Here is an 18852-nt window from a genome sequence, read left to right as displayed (position 1 = left end):
AACCATTCGAGTTTTACACTTCTCCTTATAGCCGCACACGTGAAGCTGCATAAACTGGTGGCTTCAAAAAGGAAAAGACTGCTTTCTGCTCACAAACATTCACACTGAAGATAAAAGGATTCACTCCAAATGCTTTCTTCACTAGCAGATTTCTCTAGGGACAAGGTTAACACACAAGCCCATGTCTGAGACAGACTTGTACATGTTGTTAATAAGGAGCTAAATATTAACCAAAACAGGGAAATGACAAGCGATTAGGTGCTGAGGCCCTGGATAAAAATTAAGGGGGCATAGGCAAGCATAACTCCAGACATCTTTGCCTGTTATGCAGACATATTGAAAAAGTCACTGCTACTCACATGATGCTTGAGATGATAAAGGGGAAAGTGCTCAAAATTTAAGACACATGTAAATACCCCAAACCTATATTCATACACATCTGTTTAAAAAAGGCCATAAGGGAAAAGCTACACAGAAATATTCCGCCCAGTCAATAGACCCAATAACAGAAAGGAAGAGCAGCTACAGAAGCCTGTCGCTAGGAAATCAATGCTATAATCCAGTGGTAACCGAGCAGAGTTACATTCATTGTGACATCATTTGGAATAAGGTGGTTACAATAAAACCCCTTCAGTGTCACCAATTTAATGTAATGGAGCTTGGGGAGGCGAACTAGTGAAAGCACGCTTGGGGTAAGGTCCTCTAGCCCTGAGTGGCAGACAGACAACTCTCAGGACTTTAGTTTGAATCCACTGCTATGACTGAGGTGGGGATGTAGATTAGTTTATCTGAAACTTGGCTGGTGAAACCCAGAAAACAGCATTAGGTTAAACCAAAATTAATTCCTAGGTCTGACTGCTCTGTAGCCTTTGATTTCAGACAGGACATTAGGCTCAAAGGGGCCGTTACACACAGATTAAAAGACACAAACGCTTTAGAAGAGTCAGATCAGAACACTGATTCAGCCTCAGATTCCCAGGTGTCACTGGCAACTCCATGCAGCTAGGAGGCACCTTGACAGCATTAGAACAGGGCAATCTCAACCTCTGACTGCACAAGCTCTGCCCAACTGGCCGCTGCTGTTTGCGCAGGCTCCGCTGTCAGATGATGGTTTTGGCCTCCGCAGCTCCCTGCTGCCATCACCTTCTGGCCACCAGCGAGACTGGGAAAGCTTTGTTGTCTATCACCATTTGTTATGCATCTTCCACGCGACTGGATTTTTATCCCCACACAGGACAAGCACAATGTCCAGTCAGGGGATCGTAAGATGTGGTACTCGTCTTAGATGAGAGAATCTCTGCTGGTGTATAACCATGGGAGAGTAAAATGGCAAAAGGGCAAAGGCCAAGAGGGAACGAGGGGTGTGTGTCAGACAATAGGGAGGAAGAGAGGGCATGAAAAGAAAAATATGCACCAGAGATTGTTGTCAGAGGCAAGTGGTACAATCCCCAGAAGAGAGCGATTCAGGCATCCAGGAAATGGAAGGGGTTCTGTGGAAGGAGGGGAACACAGCTATCATCTCCTGACCTGTGTAAAAGAATTGGGGCATAACCCTCAAAGCTTTTATCCCCAAATTACTGAAATGGTCTGACTTAAGGTCAGCCTCGCTTTCCCTTTGAGCCATTGCAGAGATACTGCAAGAGTTGCATTCTGGTCTCACTTCTGCACAACTTTGCAATTCCTGCCAACCTAAGGAAGGAGGCTAGCATTTGCTACATCTTGGCACGTATTAGCCAGTTCAGGCTGTGTGTCAGTGTGATCGGTTACCAAAAGACAAGCTCATCACTAGCTGTGACCGAGATAAAAGCCAATTGCCGAGTACTATGGAGATGGGCTCTTCCATCCACTGCCGTCCTACTGATCAGAAATCTAGTGTGTTAAATTACAAACTCAAGTTTTGATTGACAGCTCATGGATGGCAGTACATCTAGAGAAACACTCCAACAGCCTGCTCCCTAAAAATCAAAAACAGAGCCATATAAGCAATTTGCTGACACTGCAAGCACTGGGACATTACTACGCAAGATTTTAAGGACTCTAAAATCATTATGGCAATCAATACCCTCTTTGTGGGTCATTACATGCTTACAGCCTCATATGAATACGACACCGTACAACATATAGGATGCTCAAAAGAACAAAATCCCTATCCCAGTATAACGAGACAATGTGACTTAATCACAGGACCAGAATCCTGGAGCTCTTGATCAGAATCCCAGCACTCTTTTTATGGCCTTATGAAGAGATCTCTTTGCCTCAGTTTCCCCATCTGGAACAGAGGGGAAACTCCTACCTTGCATGGGGGGTGGAAGACAGTAAGCAGGAAATCAAGGCCAAGTATTACCAGCTTGAGTAATTACAGTACAAACTGGTACCACAGGCAGACACAGGACTCTGGGGTCACTGCAGCTTGAAGGCTTCACAGAACAAGAGGCAGGATGCATTGGTGACGATTTGGCTCCATGTTACTATGCGCTCAACCACATCCCTTAGTTAATAATGAGTCTTTCGAGGTTCAAAATCTTGCATACTGTGCACACACACTGCACAGAGATCTGGTCTGGCTTGTTTCAGCAATCTGCTGTGCCTTATGTTTTGAGCAGTACCCTCAGGTCTACTGCAGCTGGCCTATTTGTGACTCCTCTATTGGTGGGATCTCTGGGGTGCACCTTGGAGCTAGGATTCCTTGTTTCTGACGACTCAACTGACAATTTCAACTCGCCGTATTAGTTTGGCTTACCGTCTGCCTTATTAGCACAATCAGCGAATCGGGCCCAGGACATCCTAGAGGCACATGGTGGCTGCGATCTGTTCAAGGCAGATGACTCTATGCCCAGGGTTTCACATTTAGCCAACTGGGGTAGTTGCTTCTTGACACATCTGAAGTAGTCTCTGGTGCGGGAGTTATGGGTAACCCCGCTCTGTTTGAGTAGCGGAACTCTGCTGTAAAGTGCTACCAGCTTCCAAACACACCTATTGCCACATTACTGGGAACTGGGAATTAGGGCTTGCCTCCACACAGCGCTATTGAAACACCTGGCACTGGCCGCTGCCGGCAGACAGGACACTGGGCTAGATGGACCTTTGGTCTGACCCGGTACGGCCGCTCTTATCGCCAAGTGTGGATGCTCTTATTCTGGTACAAGAGTGCCTTGTTCCATTTAAGCATAATCTACTTTGAAATGGGAGATGTGAGCAAAGCAACTATCTCCATGCCTTTCAGCCAGCACCTGGCCCAAAAGCTCTCGCTCTCTCTCTCTCTCAGCACCAGGGTCCCCGTGTTTCTGTTGCTGTCTGGTGCTTCCTTTCAGGCTGCCTTCTCTTGGTGTTTCTCCTGCTTTTTTATACACCCCCCCCCGTGAAAACGGATTAAACTAAAGCAGAACAAGGCACACTCATTCTGGAATGAGAATGTCCACACACAAAGTTCATTTCGATTAAGGTAGGGTGTAAATTTAATGTAAATAAGCCCTTAGCTGATCTACTTGTGATTGGGAGGCTTTTTTGCATATATGGAATGTCGGAGGCTAAAAATAAGAGGCATCTCGACTCTCTCTTTATTATTAAGTACCAATAGCTAATATCTAAGCTAGTTCTCACTTTCCAATATGGCCTGTTCCTGGCTCTTGACCGTCAGGGCTGATCTACACACAGAGTTGCACCACTTTACTTAAACCAGTTACCTAAAACCAATTTAAAGTATTTTGATGCAAGTCTGTGAGAATGCTCTTATTTTGGAATGAAGGGGCTTAAGTCAGTAACAAATATCCCCACGCAGACTTTGCACCATTATACCCCGATTTTAATTCACACCTTTTGTTATTTCAGTGAGAGTTCATACATAGACACGCCCTCAGACATCTCAGGTGGTCTGTGTTCATGGGCAGAATGAACCTCTGTTAACAAGACTGCTCAAAACATCCGTTTGTCACAACGGATTGCTGCTTTCCTCAGCATTCCTGTAGTCTTTTCTTGGTAACTGTAGTTGCTTTGCTTGCTCCAGGAGGGTTTAAACTCCTCATATCTTTGGCCTCCACTTTCCACACAGGCACACTCCAACGGATTAGAAAGCACCATATTTTGGCTCCTTTGAGATTTTCCTGAATTCAGATGACGGATAGAATTTCTTGCAATTATTTTGGACAAATGTTCAGATGTGGCTGGTGCATTTTATTTACATTCCATTGACAAAAATCAATGCCAAAGCCAGAATCGGTAATAGGTCAGGACTGTTATTTACTTTTGTCAAGGCAAGAGCAGAATTATAACAAAGCCACTGGAAGAGAAGCAGCATGGGGCACGCAAGAGACAGGCAGAAGTGGAGGTGGATGAAGCAGGCCTTTGCAAGCCAGACCTTGGTCTTTCCAACAGGACAGGGAAACGGAATAGCAGACATACTTCTATTACTACAGAGTCTGTTTTTCCTAAATTATGCTTGAAATTTTTGAAATATTTTCTCCCCTCTTCTTTAGGGCTGGTTCTGTTTGATTCATCAGTGTTTACTTTTGAAGCCAGTGTCTCTCTTTATGGTTATCATCTTCCACTCCAACCTCTTCTGGGAACACACATCATTGGTAGAAACTTCTTAAAGAGACAATGCCATCCCTACACATTGTGTGGTTATGTCTGGTTTAGTGCAATTCTAGCACTTGGCCAACTAATCTCAAATTCAACTTCCTCTCCCCTCCCCACAGTGACAACTGAAAACTCAAAACGGGGACTCCGAAGGAGAGAACAATCCCCTAACCATGCCAGGCCTCCACTCTGCCACAGACTGATCCACTGGCCCTTGCATGAGGAATACACAAGTTAATAGCCCATGATAATGCATCATACAGAGCTGCTATTATTCCCGGTATACTGTGCATCTATATGGAGCTTTAACACTAATCTCATCACCATGGTAAGGTGGCTAAATGTTATCCACGTGTCACAAATGAAATGAGTTGCCCACAGCTGCAGGGCAAATCAGTCACAGAGCTGGGATGAGAACTCCCCATTCCTGGCTCCCTGTCCATTGGGCCATGCGGTCTCTCCCCCAAATGATACACAATATGAACCTTGAGTGACCTGACTAACTAATGGCGACTTCACAGCTCAGAGGGGCTGTGGAACTTGCTTGTGCCACAGATCAGGCCAAGCCCAGGGTCTGCAAGGCTCACGCCTTAGATCAGACAATTCTCCAAAGAATTAGTGGGATTGCGACGACACTCCTGAAGCAGAACCTCCACGTAAGAGTTTAAACAAAGGGAGACCTCTGGCTCCATTAAAGTGTTTCTTGTACATGAAAATATTTCTGTAACAATGAAGGATGTAAAATATTAAACCGTTAACCAGTAAGTATTAGTCTTACCGTTAAGCTGCCCTAACAGTTAACCCCGTGCGTGGGTCTCCTGCCCTGGGCCAGCGGATCCCAGTCCTGGCTGGCTCTGGAGGCTTCGCAGGGGGAGTGTGTTTAGGCCATGGGGGCGGGTAGGGACTGCGGGCCCCGTCAGGAGGTAAACGTAATCCGCAGCCTCCCCTTGTGCCAGTGGAAGGGGTTTGGCTGCGGAGGTGGACAGCCTACTGGTCAGTGAAGGGAAGCTGCTGCTGGGGTGGCATGGAGTGTCTGCGGAGGCCGCATCAGGACAAACTAGGTACCTGGGGCCCTTCTCCCTTTAACTGGTTAAACAATACAATTTAAAAAGAGAAACGTAAACTATTAAAACGATATTTACATCCCTAATAATGATTACCAAGACTCTACACTGATGGATACAATGTTTCCGCTTGTGCTCAATTGCATTTCTTTGTGATAAAGGAAACAAAATCAACAGCAGAGGCAACTTACTAGATGGAAAACACATGATGGGTTATTGCTAGCCAAAATGAAATAATCCAGGCAAGTGTACATTAGAAAGAGACTTTCTCCCTCCTGCTATTGGTGTCTCAGGCCTACTCACCACCCATAACTCATTGCAAGTCAGAATTTGACACATAAGCGAGTGTCTAAAAGCATTAATTTGTGTAGAACACAATACACTAGCATCACCCACATCAGCAAGGAGGGGACCCGGAATACATGTAAAACCTCCCACCCCTGTACACCAGCTATTTCGAAGAACCAAGGAGTCCTCCTTAAATCCAGAGATTACTCTTCAGCCAAAAAACTCACTAACACAAAAATACTTGGAAAACAGTAACTAAGACAGACAGTTAGGGTTTTGCTGAATCACAATCCAGTTGCTTTTAACTCGGAATGGGAAGAACAAAGCGCTGGCCAGAAAGCATCCCATCACCAAATGAGACGTCTTTATTGTTAAAAGAACCATTAGGAGGAATTTTTCCTGCCTGCTGTTATATGCAAAACAGTTCCATTAAAGAAGCCGCTCTGCTAGTCCATGAGCAAAGAACTATTCTGCCAACCAGGAGATTCAAATCTGGCTAGCCCATAAGGACATGGAGCAAGCTGCTAGCATAACAGGTTGCAGTTCTTGAAGTGGAAGGAATTTGGCTTTTAGGAGCACTGCCTCTTTCAAAGAAGTTTCATTCCAAGTCACTAACAACCGGTTTCTGGATGCAAACCAAGCCCCTCCTGTATACCATACCAATTTATTTTATTTTTAAACTACATGACATCTGCACCCAGCAGTGGATTTGTTAGACCAGCAAGCAGCAATCTGCACAAGGACCAAAATGAGTTCACAGCTAAGTGTCAGAAAAAACAAAGAACCTGATAGCCCACTTAAAGAGAGTGTTAAAACTTCAAACCCCCCCCTCCCCCCCGCACACACACACACCCCCTCCCCAAGGTCAGAGCACTGTACTCTTTAAAATAAAAAGAACAGGAGTACTTGTGGCACCTTAGAGACTAACAAATTTATTAGAGCATAAGCTTTCGTGGGCTACAACCCACTTCTTCGGATGCATATAGCATGTAGCCCACGAAAGCTTATGCTCTAATAAATTTGTTAGTCTCTAAGGTGCCACAAGTCCTCCTGTTCTTTTTGCGGATACAGACTAACACGGCTGCTACTCTGAAACCTGTCTTTAAAATAAGAATCTCCTATTCAGTTTCTTGCTGTATGGTGCTACTGCCTCTTCTAGTTCACAAGTTCTTGCACATGTGGCTATGCTATCTCAAACTTCCTTAATATTCACCACCAGCCCACCCTCAGGGGATGCCTGAAGAGAATTTGACAGCTGGAGCCCCGCTGCAGCAAACCAAGTAGGCAGGCACTGCCCATGTGCACAGGGTACCAAACCCTCCTCCTGGAAATGGACGGAACTCACCAGCCACTGATAGCCTTTTCACATGCGGTCTAAGGGCTTGTCTACACTACCCGCTGGATCCGCGGGCAGCAATCAATCCAGTGGGGGTTGATTTATCCCGTCGACTCTGGCACTCCACCAGAACGAGAAGTGCAAGCGGAGTCGACGGAAGAGCACCAGCTGTCAACTTACCGCAGTGAAGACACCGCGGTAAACAGATCTAAGTCAGTCGACTTCAGCTATGCTATTCACATAGCTGAAGTTGTGCATCTTAGATCGACCCCGCGCTGTAGTGTAGAGAAGCCCTTAGACTCTGCTAAGAAAACAATTACCTTCTTACTCCTGGAGTCACCAGTTTCTCCAAGGTTAGGGTCAAGATTGATTATCTGTGCAGTTATACCATACTTCACCTTCAGCTAAATAGAGGATTTTAGTTGTCACTTTTGTAGGAGCTAATAAAAGACTAAATGGAGTGGGATTGTTTTGTTAAATGCACAGACAGGCGTCTGCCCAGCCACCATGTTACTGCTGTAGTTTATATACGATACACAAATTTATCGGTAAGGGAACAAAATCCACTTGCGTGTTGAAGGGGGGTGGTTTGGACAGCAAAAATAACGGGTAGGCTTCTTGACAGTGGGAGAACACTGTTAATGTTCCCAGAGAACCTCTGCTGGGAAGCACAGCAACTGCTCCTCCTAGCTGAGCCTGCCAGAGAGATTTCACAAGCAGACATTCAGATGCCATGGAAGATCCGCAGGCAGCCCCACTAAATGCTGCTCTAATTCCCATGACTGTGGACTTCATATCTGGCTGAACAGATAGAGTCTGTGCTGAGATGTAACTGACACAAACTCCAGTTGTTCAGTGGCCTACCTTCTCCTTGCGCTCATGTCCACCGGCTCATCATTAATGTTCTCCTTGCCCGGCCGCCCTGCAGTCCTGCCATCTGCATGGGGCCGCAGGCTCCCATTCAGCTTCTCTTCATAGACTTTAACACCGTCCTGCTTCACTGGGAGCTCATGGGGCACCTCGAGGCCAGAAAGATCCTTCCTCTTCAGCAGTGCCAGCATCTTCAGGCGCTCCATGGCCTCGTGCCCTTCCATTTTCAACCTTTTTGCCAGGACATCCTCCCGGTCGTCTGCTTGGTCCAAGCTCCGTTTTAAGAGGTTCAGGCGCAGTGCATCTTCAGTCATTCTGTCCATCCTATGGAGAGAGATTGGCATAAAAGCAGGGTCAGTATCAGGGCAACAGGGAGAAAAAGCAGCAAATGCAGCCAATTAAGAGTCTCATGTGTGGAGTTAGGAGACTGTTAAGCTCGGACCACAGAGGCTCTTTCCAGGCTGATAACTTGGGAACACCCAAGCTCTGGTGCAATCGCTAGCATTCTTCCCCTTGCCTTACTGTGTCCTTCCTCCCCTGAACTCTAGTGCCAACCATTGGGCCCAGCCACTCTACTGGGCACTGGTGTCCCACTGACATGGCACACAGACGGCCGACCTCCTGCTCAGCTGGGCAAATTAACCCATAGACGCAGCTCAGGGTGCTTTTGTTCCCAGCCTCACGCAACCTGGTGTCTTCCATGATTGGATTTTCCCTAAGTGCTATGGGCTAGAATGCACCCAACAGAATACAGAGGGTGGGGGAGAGCTCCAGCACAATGGGGCCCAAGAACAGGGAATGGAGCCGCAAGGGGACAAGGCTGAGGTCTGAACCAGTAGGATAATACATGAAAACCATTCAGACAGATTACAGGGGAGGTTCAACCACTTCCTCCAAGAGATATTTGGGCTTGGCTTTCCTAAGAAGCCTCCTGTTTTCTTTGCAAAAATAGTATGTTTGGTAACAAAGAAGCCAGAACCCTTGTCTACACTTGAGAACTGCCCCGTGGCAACCTGACTTGCTGGAATGGCATGCACCCAGGGTGCCTGGTCCAGGGTGCACAGCGCACCCCCTGCCAGTATTGCATGGTCCACCTCCAGACTGCTGCACCTCTCCCAAAGCCCAGCAAGTCCCTGGAGCAGGTGCATACTATCTATGGGCTATGTTTGTTTACACCTGTTCATAGAGGTGTCAAATGGTTCCAACCCATGTGGGAGAGGGTTGAGGTGCATCCTGCTATGCTCCCACAATCAATAGGTCATGGCAGAGAGACAGAAGAGCAGCCTTGTGCCAAGCCCATGAAAGACTAGCTCGGAGCATGGAGGCCCAAGGCTGGATTATAAGCACAGTTACTTTCAGAAGTTTGACCATTTTCATTTGTGCATACAAGAGTTTTAACAGGGTTCATGTTCCATCCCATTCTCATTCTATAGCTGAACTAAGGGTCTCTCTCTTGTGCTTTCCCTTCAGAAGCCAACTGGGAGAGGGGTCTGGGCCAGCAGGAAGGTTGTACCTCTTGGCCCCTCCATGCAGGTCATGGAGTTCCACCACACTCCCTCGTAATGTACTGGGGTCGCTGAAGGCTGTTCTTGTTGCCCAGGGGTAGGGTGGAGAACAGCAGGATGTCAGGTGTTTGCACTGGAGCACCATGGGAAGGGGTTGTGCTGGATGAGGGTGGGGCCTTTAGTCTTTGGGTACGTCTATACTTACCGCCGGACCCGGAGGTAAGCAATCGATCTTCTGGGATCGATTTATCGCGTCTTGTCTAGACGCGATAAATCGATCCCGGAAGTGCTCGCCGTCGACGCCGGTACTCCTGCTCCGCGAGAGGAGTACGTGGAGTCGACAGGGGAGCCTGCCTGCCGCGTGTGGACCCGCGGTAAGTTTGAACTAAGATAGTTCGACTTCAGCTACGTGAATAACATAGCTGAAGTTGTGTATCTTAGTTCGAAGTGGGGGGTTAGTGTGGACCAGCCCTTTGAAAAAAAGACACTCAAACCAAGCAAAAAAAAGTATTTCAAGTCATCAGGTCAGAGACAGGGGAGCAAAGCTTTTTTTCTTTAAAGAATAAAGTCTTCTGTAAAGTGTCATTTTTCTGCAGTCAGCTGCTTTCAGTTAAGTTACCCTGTTAGTCTGTAAAGAATGTGATGCACTTACAGTGACAACGCTGCATCTTACCAAAAAAGGTTAATACAATACAAGACCATTCCCTTCACTTTTTTCTGCTCCAGACACTGCCATGCACTCGAGGTGCAAAACCCCACGCAGTGCAAATCAGAGCGGATAATTATTTAAATCAATGTATTAAAATTTTAAATTACAGGTTTACTTTTCAAAACAACCTATTTAAAGTTTAAAAAGGACAACCTGTATTAAGGCTTAAACTTGCTATAATCTATTAAAATCATTTAAATTAAACACAAAGATATTAAGCAATACATGAAAGCTGCAAAGTTTCAAAAGAAATTCAACCCACTGCTCTGATGGAAGTCAGTGGCTAAGCACCTGGAACCACGGTTTTCTGAAGTGCTAAACCAGCTTTTGGCAGCAGTAGCTTCTTCTCCAGGCGCAGAGAGAATGATTTTCTTCTGCTATGTACACGCCACAGCGTATGTCGGTATAAGTTATGTCATTCAGGGGGGTGAATAAGCCACTCCCCGGATCGACGCAAATTACACCGACCTAAGCTCTGGTGTGTAGAGCATTATGTTGGCAGGACAGCTTCTCCCACCAACACAGCTACTGCTATTTGTGGGGACTGGAATAATTAAGTCAATGGGAGAGCTCTCTCCTGTCAGCTTAGAGCGTCTGTGCTAGAGCAGCGCAGCTGCATCGTCGATGCACCACTGTAAGCTCTGTAGTGTAGCCATAGCCTCCGTTTGTTTATTCCCCTAGTTCAGTTCAATGACCAGTTCATTCAAAGTTAAGAAAACAAATGGAAGTTGAAAAAAGCTTGTTTTCCTCTTTCAACTTATGAATAGAAACTAGGTGTGAGAAGCTGAGATCGACTAGTTCCATAATCTTGAAGGACATGGTTACCAGAAACAATCATTAATTACAGATAATACTTCCTTTTTTTAAATGAAGCAGTTAGTTTTAAATGCAGCATGTTTTGATAAGAAAAAAGTTTATCAAAAAGTTCAAGTATGCAACACTTAAGGTAGTTTTATTTACTAAAAAATAAAATACTGTTTTGTGCATGTAAGAAATGCATCATTCACCAATTTCTTAATTTTTATATTTTTATGTTAGAATCTGAATAATGTAAGTTAAGCTATATAATTGCTTAAGTAAATGTATTTAGATATACTGTATCCTCGTGTTAGCAAAAAGTAGCACCAAAGTTAATGTAAAGGCTGTACTTAGCTGCAAACAACATGTTTTAATGGTTACCAGCTAATGAGACCCAACCTTTCTTCAGGAAAAGAACTAAAATGTACCAATTAAAAAAACCCAACACAATTTAAATCAAAGTTTCCTGTTTGATTCAAATCAAAGTGATTTAAACCCCTGATTTTAATCATGATTTAAAAATCAGCCACATACCCTGGTGCAAACGGGAACGGAACATGAAATTAGCTGTAATGGGTTATCCCTTAGACCTGACAAAAAGCTCACTACACAAGACAACAAAACTCCCATTTGAAAGGAGGTCAGTCTCCTATGGTCACTCAGAGAAAGGTCAGTTCTTCTAACAGGATCTTCACCATTCAAAAAGTGGTTTGGAAGAAATACAAGTTATGGAGGAGAATCCTCTTGAACTAACAAAATATATTAAAATTTTCATGCATCCTCAAAATATCTCCTGTGTCTAAGTCAAAAAGTCATGATGGCACAACGAAGATGCTGGCAGTTTATTTCAATGGCCTTTCTACATGAACAATTGAGTAGCAGCACGTAGGACAACTCAACAGAATAAGCCCAGCTAAGTACAAACTATCAAGGGGTTTAGCAAAACGTCACAAGCACAACAGTAAGAGTCAGTGGAAGCTGTGTCCCTGAATTTATACTTCTCTGTACCTAACTGCACGTTTGGTACCAAAGAACCTGCGATTTGAAGTTCCTTGGCATTTGCCAGTTATGATCCCCATGATTTAAATGCAATCTATATTGCAGCACCAAGGCAGCTGGGTAGGAATGCCAGACTAAATGTTAACTAATCTCTACCAACAGAAACAACCCAGAAGCTGATGCAAAAACTCTATAGAAATCTTCACTGGCCTTGTCTACTCTACCACAGAATACTGCTCACCTGTCTGGTGTCACAGCTCCCACACGTCACTTCTGGACTTCCCACCACCACGCGGATCACTACAGGCACAGTAAAAACACCACAACTGTGGCTTTCTATACTCACACATCCACACACGCCAAATCTGCTGCAACATGAGAATCCTTTGAGTCCCATCGGATTTGAGGGAACAACGATCTTCCAATACATGAAGCCCTAAATAATATATCAAGATTCTGACTGAAATCTAGAAAATCTTGTTCCTTTGCAGCGCAAGAGCTCGAAGACTCAGGGTTCTTCCCCAATCATCAAGATGAAAGGTCGCCAATGTCCCAAACAAACACCTCATTAAGGACCCAACTAAAGAATCCTGTGGCTTCTCAGTCCCATGGAAACTACAGTCCACTTTGAACTACATCTGTGTACCACAGGGCAGATGCACCTAGCTCCTCCATAAATGGGGACTGAGACAATACTATTTGTGATTGGAGAAACCAACTGCAAACTATAGAACATCTGGTCAAGTAGTGTCCTAAAATGATTGCATCCTGATATATGCCACCCACTTTGTCACCTGATGCAACTAGTTGGATTGCCAACCTAGACTTGGACATCTAACAGAGCTGTTTTTAAGCCATAGAAAAGAAGACTAATCTCTTCCCCGTTTCCCCTTTTTAAAAATCAGACTAGTTTTTGTACTCTATGAGCCCTGAAACATGGCCAATATGAATCAAGCTCATATACATGAACTCCACCTTAAAGGGGGAAAAGAGGTAGGACTGTTTCTAAGTTTGGTTTTAAAGTAAGTCACTCATGGGCTGAAGTCTTGAAACCTAAATTTCTGCCAGGAATAAGTTGTTTTGACTCCTTTATACATCCCTCATAATTACATGTCTTTAAAGTAGAACCCCAATACAAGCCGAACTAGCCTAGAGCATCAAGACAATGCTGTGATATGACTGCAGAGGTATCAGCTATGCCATAGCAGTAGTGTGCTGTTAAAACAGTACAACCACTTTACACAGCAAGGAAAACACGTGGAAATCTGCACTGCAATATAAAAAGTCCAGCCAGCCTGCTAAGGCAGCTCTGACCTCGAACAGGTTCTCTTACTAAAGTGAACACCAGCTAGAAGTCTTCCTAGTCTATAATTGGGCTTCGCTGCCGGAGCATTAACGTATTCGGTAACCAAATACAGAAAGGCAAGCACAGACAAGCAAAGAAAGTGCTTTGGGAGAGGTGTCAAATGCAGATCCCTGATTTAACTTGGGGTCACTTCAGAGAAAGAAAATAATTCTTTAAGTCTAGGTGAGTCACATGACACCACATGCAGACACACAAACTCATCACACCCAGAGTACCAGCACAGCTCCAGCTGCTTGGAGAATGCACAGCTGCAGTTAAGTCTGCACGAGAGGACTTCAGCACAACTTTCCTAGTTTTAATGCTCTTGGAGTTGAAAAGAGGAGGGTACGGCTGAACAAGAGGGCTATATACTTGGCAAAGGCTGGCACAGGATACAATGGGTATGAACAAAATTTCCTCCTAACTTGCTTCACACTCAGTATCACTGAATGGCAGTCCTCACTATTTGCTTTAGGATGTCTGAAGTTCCATACCCAACCTCACTGGGTACAGTACGTCCCACCCAGGAGGAAAGGCATGTTGCAGATTTTCTTTCTGAACAGAAGGCCATTATCTTGCATATTAAATGTGCTCCAGTTTGATATATAAACAAGAAGCGCCACTGTGTTAAACAAAAAAAACAAAAAAAACCACCCTAGGAAAATAGATGCCACCTTAAGTGATAAGCAATCTAATGCAATTTCACTGAATTATATCTTGGTACTCAAAAGCCTTGCACTGCTTCATGCACAAAGATCTTTCATGTCGCATGACCTGGCACTAAGACAAATGCAGCTATAAGATTTGCTGGCAAGCAGAAAAATAAAACAATACCAGAGTGCATAAAGGAGATTTAGGCCTCCTGAAGACACAATGGTCTTGTCCTGGACTGCAGAAGGGCAACAAGCCCATCATTCACACTGACAGATTTTCACTCGGTTCCAGTACTTTTCCATGGTAGCCTCTTTTTTTTTTTTCCCTTTTCTTTTTTCGGGAAGGGATGCAATAATCTTTGTCTGCACCTGAAGTATCTCCATTTTCCACAGTGATTCTATGAGCGCGACACAGAATAACGCTGTTGTATTTACCAACAACCAAGATCCACCTATTCTAGCATTGCACTTTCTGAAGTGTAAAAGCCTTTTAAACAAAAAATAAAAGGTTATTTGTTAAAGCTGCCAGACTAACTTAAACTCACCAGCTATGTTTGTTTGGCATCTCAGAGGCCCGTCAGTTCAGACCACTGGATTGGAGAAAGTAAGTAACCTCTTCCTACTAGTAACTGTTCTTCCAGAGTTGCGGCTGGGCATTCACACTGACCGGATTCAGCATCTCTAGTGCTGAGCTGCAAAACTGTTCAGAAAAGCTGTGTCCACTGAGAGAGCGGTAGCACTCTTGTGCTAGGTATCACCACATACCAGGAGCATTTTGTTGGCTCCATGTACATAAGGGTGTGCACCCCCACCCACTTCCTAGGTGCCCTTTTCTCCCTCTTCACTTATCTGGTCAATCTTATCCGCAAATACGAACTCAACTACCATCTCTATGCTGATGGTTCTACCTCTCTACTCCAGACCTGTTTGTCTAAACAGAAATCTCAGCCTGTCTCTGACATCTCCTCATGGGTGTCTGTGCATCAGCTCAAGCTCAACATGGCTAAACCAGAGCTCTTTAATCTCTCCTCCCAAAGCCCGCCCCACTACCTCATTTTTCGATCACAGTGGACACCACCACCAGCCTGCCTATTACTCAGGCCTGTAACTTGAGTGTCATCTTTTGACTTGGACTTCTCTCTAGGGCCTCACATCCAGGTTGCATCTAAGTCCTGCAGATTCTTTCTGCATAACATTTCTAAGACACAGCCTCCCCTATCCATCCACACAGCTAAAACTCATCTCACATCTCAATTACTGCAGCCTTCTTCTTTCTGGCCTTGACAAATGCAATCTTGCCCCACTGACGTCCTTGCAAAACATTGTTGCAAAGATCATTTTCAAAGCCCGTCACTTGGACTATGTCACCCTCTCTTCACTGGCTCTACCTTCTATCATATCAAACAAAACTAATTATTTTCACTTTCAAGGCCCTTCATGACTTATCCCTACCAATTGTCTCGTCCAAGTAACGAAAGGTAGACTCCAGTTGGCCCAGGATGAAAGCCTCTGTCGCCCACTTGTTAAATTTTCCAACAAGTACCTGCGTGTTTTCTCCCATGCTGCCCCTTGTGCCTGAGACAAGCTCCCTGTAAACTTTTGCCAAGTTAATTCATTATGCTCCTCAAAACACTCCTTAAAACTCCCCCTTTGCTGTGAGGCCTACAAAAGCATTGACAATTAAGCTGCTAGTGTGCTGAGACTACAGCCTACCATGCTGACCATACGTGTTTCCTTATACTCCCTCATCAGTCAGCATCCATCTGTTGTCACTTGTCACGCGGAGACTGCAAGCTCTTTGGGGCAAGGACTCTTCTGTTTGTACAATGCTTGGCACAATGGGGTCCTGGACTCTGAGTGGAGCTCCAAGGTGCTGCGATAATACCAATAAAAAACAGCAACTTCAGTTCCTTCTCCCACGTCTGCAGAGTGCCAAAACACAAAACTCCGAGGCAGAGGGAACGGTGGGTGGCATAAATACAACAGTCACTAGTAACCATGGGGTATAATAGGCTGGGGAGGCCACAGCCGCCGAATCCCTGGTTGCAGGGTTCGGGGGGGGGGGGGGGGGAAGAAGTTTTTGCTTTATTATGCTCCATAAGAACGGCCGTACCGGGTCAGACCAAAGGTCCATCTAGCCCAGTATCCTGTCTACCGACAGTGGCCAATGCCAGGTGTCCCAGAGGGAGTGAACCTAACAGGCAATGATCAAGTGATCTCTCTCCTGCCATCCATCTCCACCCTCTTACAGACAGAGGCTAGGGACACCATTCCTTACCCATCCTGGCTAATAGCCATTAATGGACTTAACCTCCATGAATTTATCCAGTTCTCTTTTAAACGCTGTTATAGTCCTAGCCTTCACAACCTCCTCAGGTAAGGAGTTCCACAAGTTGACTGTGCGCTGCGTGAAGCAGAACTTCCTTTTATTTGTTTTAAACCTGCTGCCTATTAATTTCATTTGATGACCCCTAGTTCTTGTATTATGGGAATAAGTAAATAACTTTTCCTTATCCACTTTCTCCACATCACTCATGATTTTATATACCTCTATCATATCCCCCCTTAGTCTCCTCTTTTCCAAGCTGAAGAGTCCTAGCCTCTTTAATCTCTCCTCCTATGGGACCCGTTCCAAACCCTTAATCATTTGAGTTGCCCTTTTCTGAACCTTTTCTAGTGCCAGTATATCTTTTTTGAGATGAGGAGACCACATCTGTACGCAGTATTCGAGATGAGGGCGTACCATCGATTTATATAAGGGCAATAATATATTCTCAGTCTTATTCTCTATCCCCTTTTTAATGATTCCTGAACTCCAGAGAGATCACTGGGGAACCCAGGAAGCTGAGTAGCAAATATGCCTCCATAGCAGCCCCTGAACCTGCATGGGGCATATCAAAAGCTTCTTCGCAACAGTGAGACACTTCCACCCTGGGCAGCTTGAAGTCTGGGAAGGGGAGGCACAACTGGCCTGGGGCTCCTCCAGGCAGGGGGAGGGAGGGCAGCTTGTGGCTCCAGCCATGCGGGGAGCAGGGGGTCACGGGGCTGCGGCTGAGGGGGGGTACTTGGGCCTCCAAACAGCCTGGGGCTCCTCTGGCCTAGGGCAGGCGCTTGGGTCTCTGGTTGCGGGGGGGATGATGGACAAAGGAGGAAGGTATGGGGCCGGGGACTAGCCTCCCCAAAGGGGGTCTCCACCCACCGCCCATGCTAGTAACTAGCCTCTCTTCAAAGGCCTGTGTGAATACCCACTAATGGAAGATTAGCAAGCAGTGCCCGCATCCGAGGACAGCAGGGGAAGAGTTCTAGGCAAAAAACCACACTGTAGCATCACTCTAACAAAAACAGAATCTGAACAGGATGGCAAGTCCAATGAGTGGTGCTTAATGAGAACATGAACTGGACTCCACGTTGTTGCTTTGAAAACCTTTACCGGGGGAATCTGTCTTAAACAGGCCTCAGAAGCTGCCGTGGCCTTAGCACAGGGGTGGGCAAACTTTTTGGCCCGAGGGCCACATCTGTGTAGGGAAATTGTATGGCAGGCCATGAATGCTCACAAAATTGGGGTGCAGGGGAGTTCCAGCTGGGACTGTTGGCTCTGGGGTGGGGGGTGCAGGTGGGTGCTCCGGGCTGGGACCGAGGGCTTCGGAGGGCAGGAGGGGGATCAGGGTTGGGGCAGGGTTTGGGGGCATGGGAGGGAGTCAGGGTGGCAGGCTCCGGGTGACGCTTACCTCAAGCAGCTCCCAGAAACAGCGTCATGTCCCCCCTCCAGCTCCTACATGGAGGTGCAGCCAGGCAGTTCTGCATGCTGCCCTGTCCACAGGCACCACCCCTGCAGCTCCCATTGGCTGTGGTTCCTGGCCAATGGGAGCTGCGGGGGGCGGCGCTTGTGGTGGGGGCAGCATGTGGCACACCCTGGCTGCCTCTATGCATATGAGCTGGTGGGGGGAGTGCCGCTGCTTCCGGGAGCCAGGTGGAGTGGAGTAAGACCCTGACCCCGCTCCCCAGCTGGAGCGCCGGAGCAGGGCAAGCCCCAAACCCCACTTCCCGGTGGGAGCTCAAGGGCCGGATTAAAACGTCTGGAGCGTCAGATGTGGCCCCTGGCCCATAGTTTGCCCACCTCTGCCTTAGCAGAATGTGCCTTAGCCCCCTCCCGCCGAGCACTGGCTTCCTGGGTAAGAAGTAGCGTGTTCAACACATCTCTTGTTACAGTGGGAAAGAAAGTCTGCTTTTAATTGGTTCCCTCTACATCTCCCCCATAAACTGCAAACAGTTTGACCTTCAAAGGATTTAGTCTTTCCTAACACAAGGCTCTTTTAACCTCCAATGATTACAAATGCAACTCCCCTGGATGAGCTGGGGAAGAAAACAGGGAGGGAGATGCATCGGGACAGGTGAAAAATCGGAGACAACCTCAGGCATAAAATTAGGGTGAGGCCTTTTGACAATTTTATCTCCCTACGACTGGGCAGCAAGCTCACACCCTCCTAGAAGAACTAACAGCTATTAGAACACTGCTTATTCGAAGATGCCTTAGCCAGGGGATTGTAGGGTAGACACAGCAGCACGGTGAAGACTAGATTCAAGTCCCAGGTAGGGGGAGCCTCTCTCACAGGGAATAGGCATTCAACATTCTCTTAAGGAAAAATGAAACCGAGGAGTGAGAGAATATAGGTTTCTCTGACCACACTGTGATGAGCAGAGAACTGCTAC

General features: G+C 46.1%; 1 protein-coding gene across 1 annotated transcript in view; it reads right to left on the bottom strand.

The window, feature by feature from the left end:
• The window catches only part of GATAD2B (GATA zinc finger domain containing 2B), a 29571-nt gene extending 21115 nt beyond the window's left edge, over nt 1–8456 (bottom strand). Inside the window, exon 1 of the mRNA XM_065420491.1 lies at nt 8128–8456. Within this exon, the coding sequence (XP_065276563.1) occupies nt 8128–8456 (329 nt within the window). The remainder of the gene's footprint in view (nt 1–8127) is intronic.
• Nucleotides 8457–18852: the final 10396 nt, after the last annotated feature.

Source organism: Emys orbicularis, chromosome 20, assembly GCF_028017835.1.
Source record: "Emys orbicularis isolate rEmyOrb1 chromosome 20, rEmyOrb1.hap1, whole genome shotgun sequence".
Taxonomy (NCBI): Eukaryota; Metazoa; Chordata; order Testudines; family Emydidae; genus Emys; species Emys orbicularis.
Note: the sequence above shows the minus strand (reverse complement) of the source record. Positions and strands in the feature narration are given on the sequence as shown.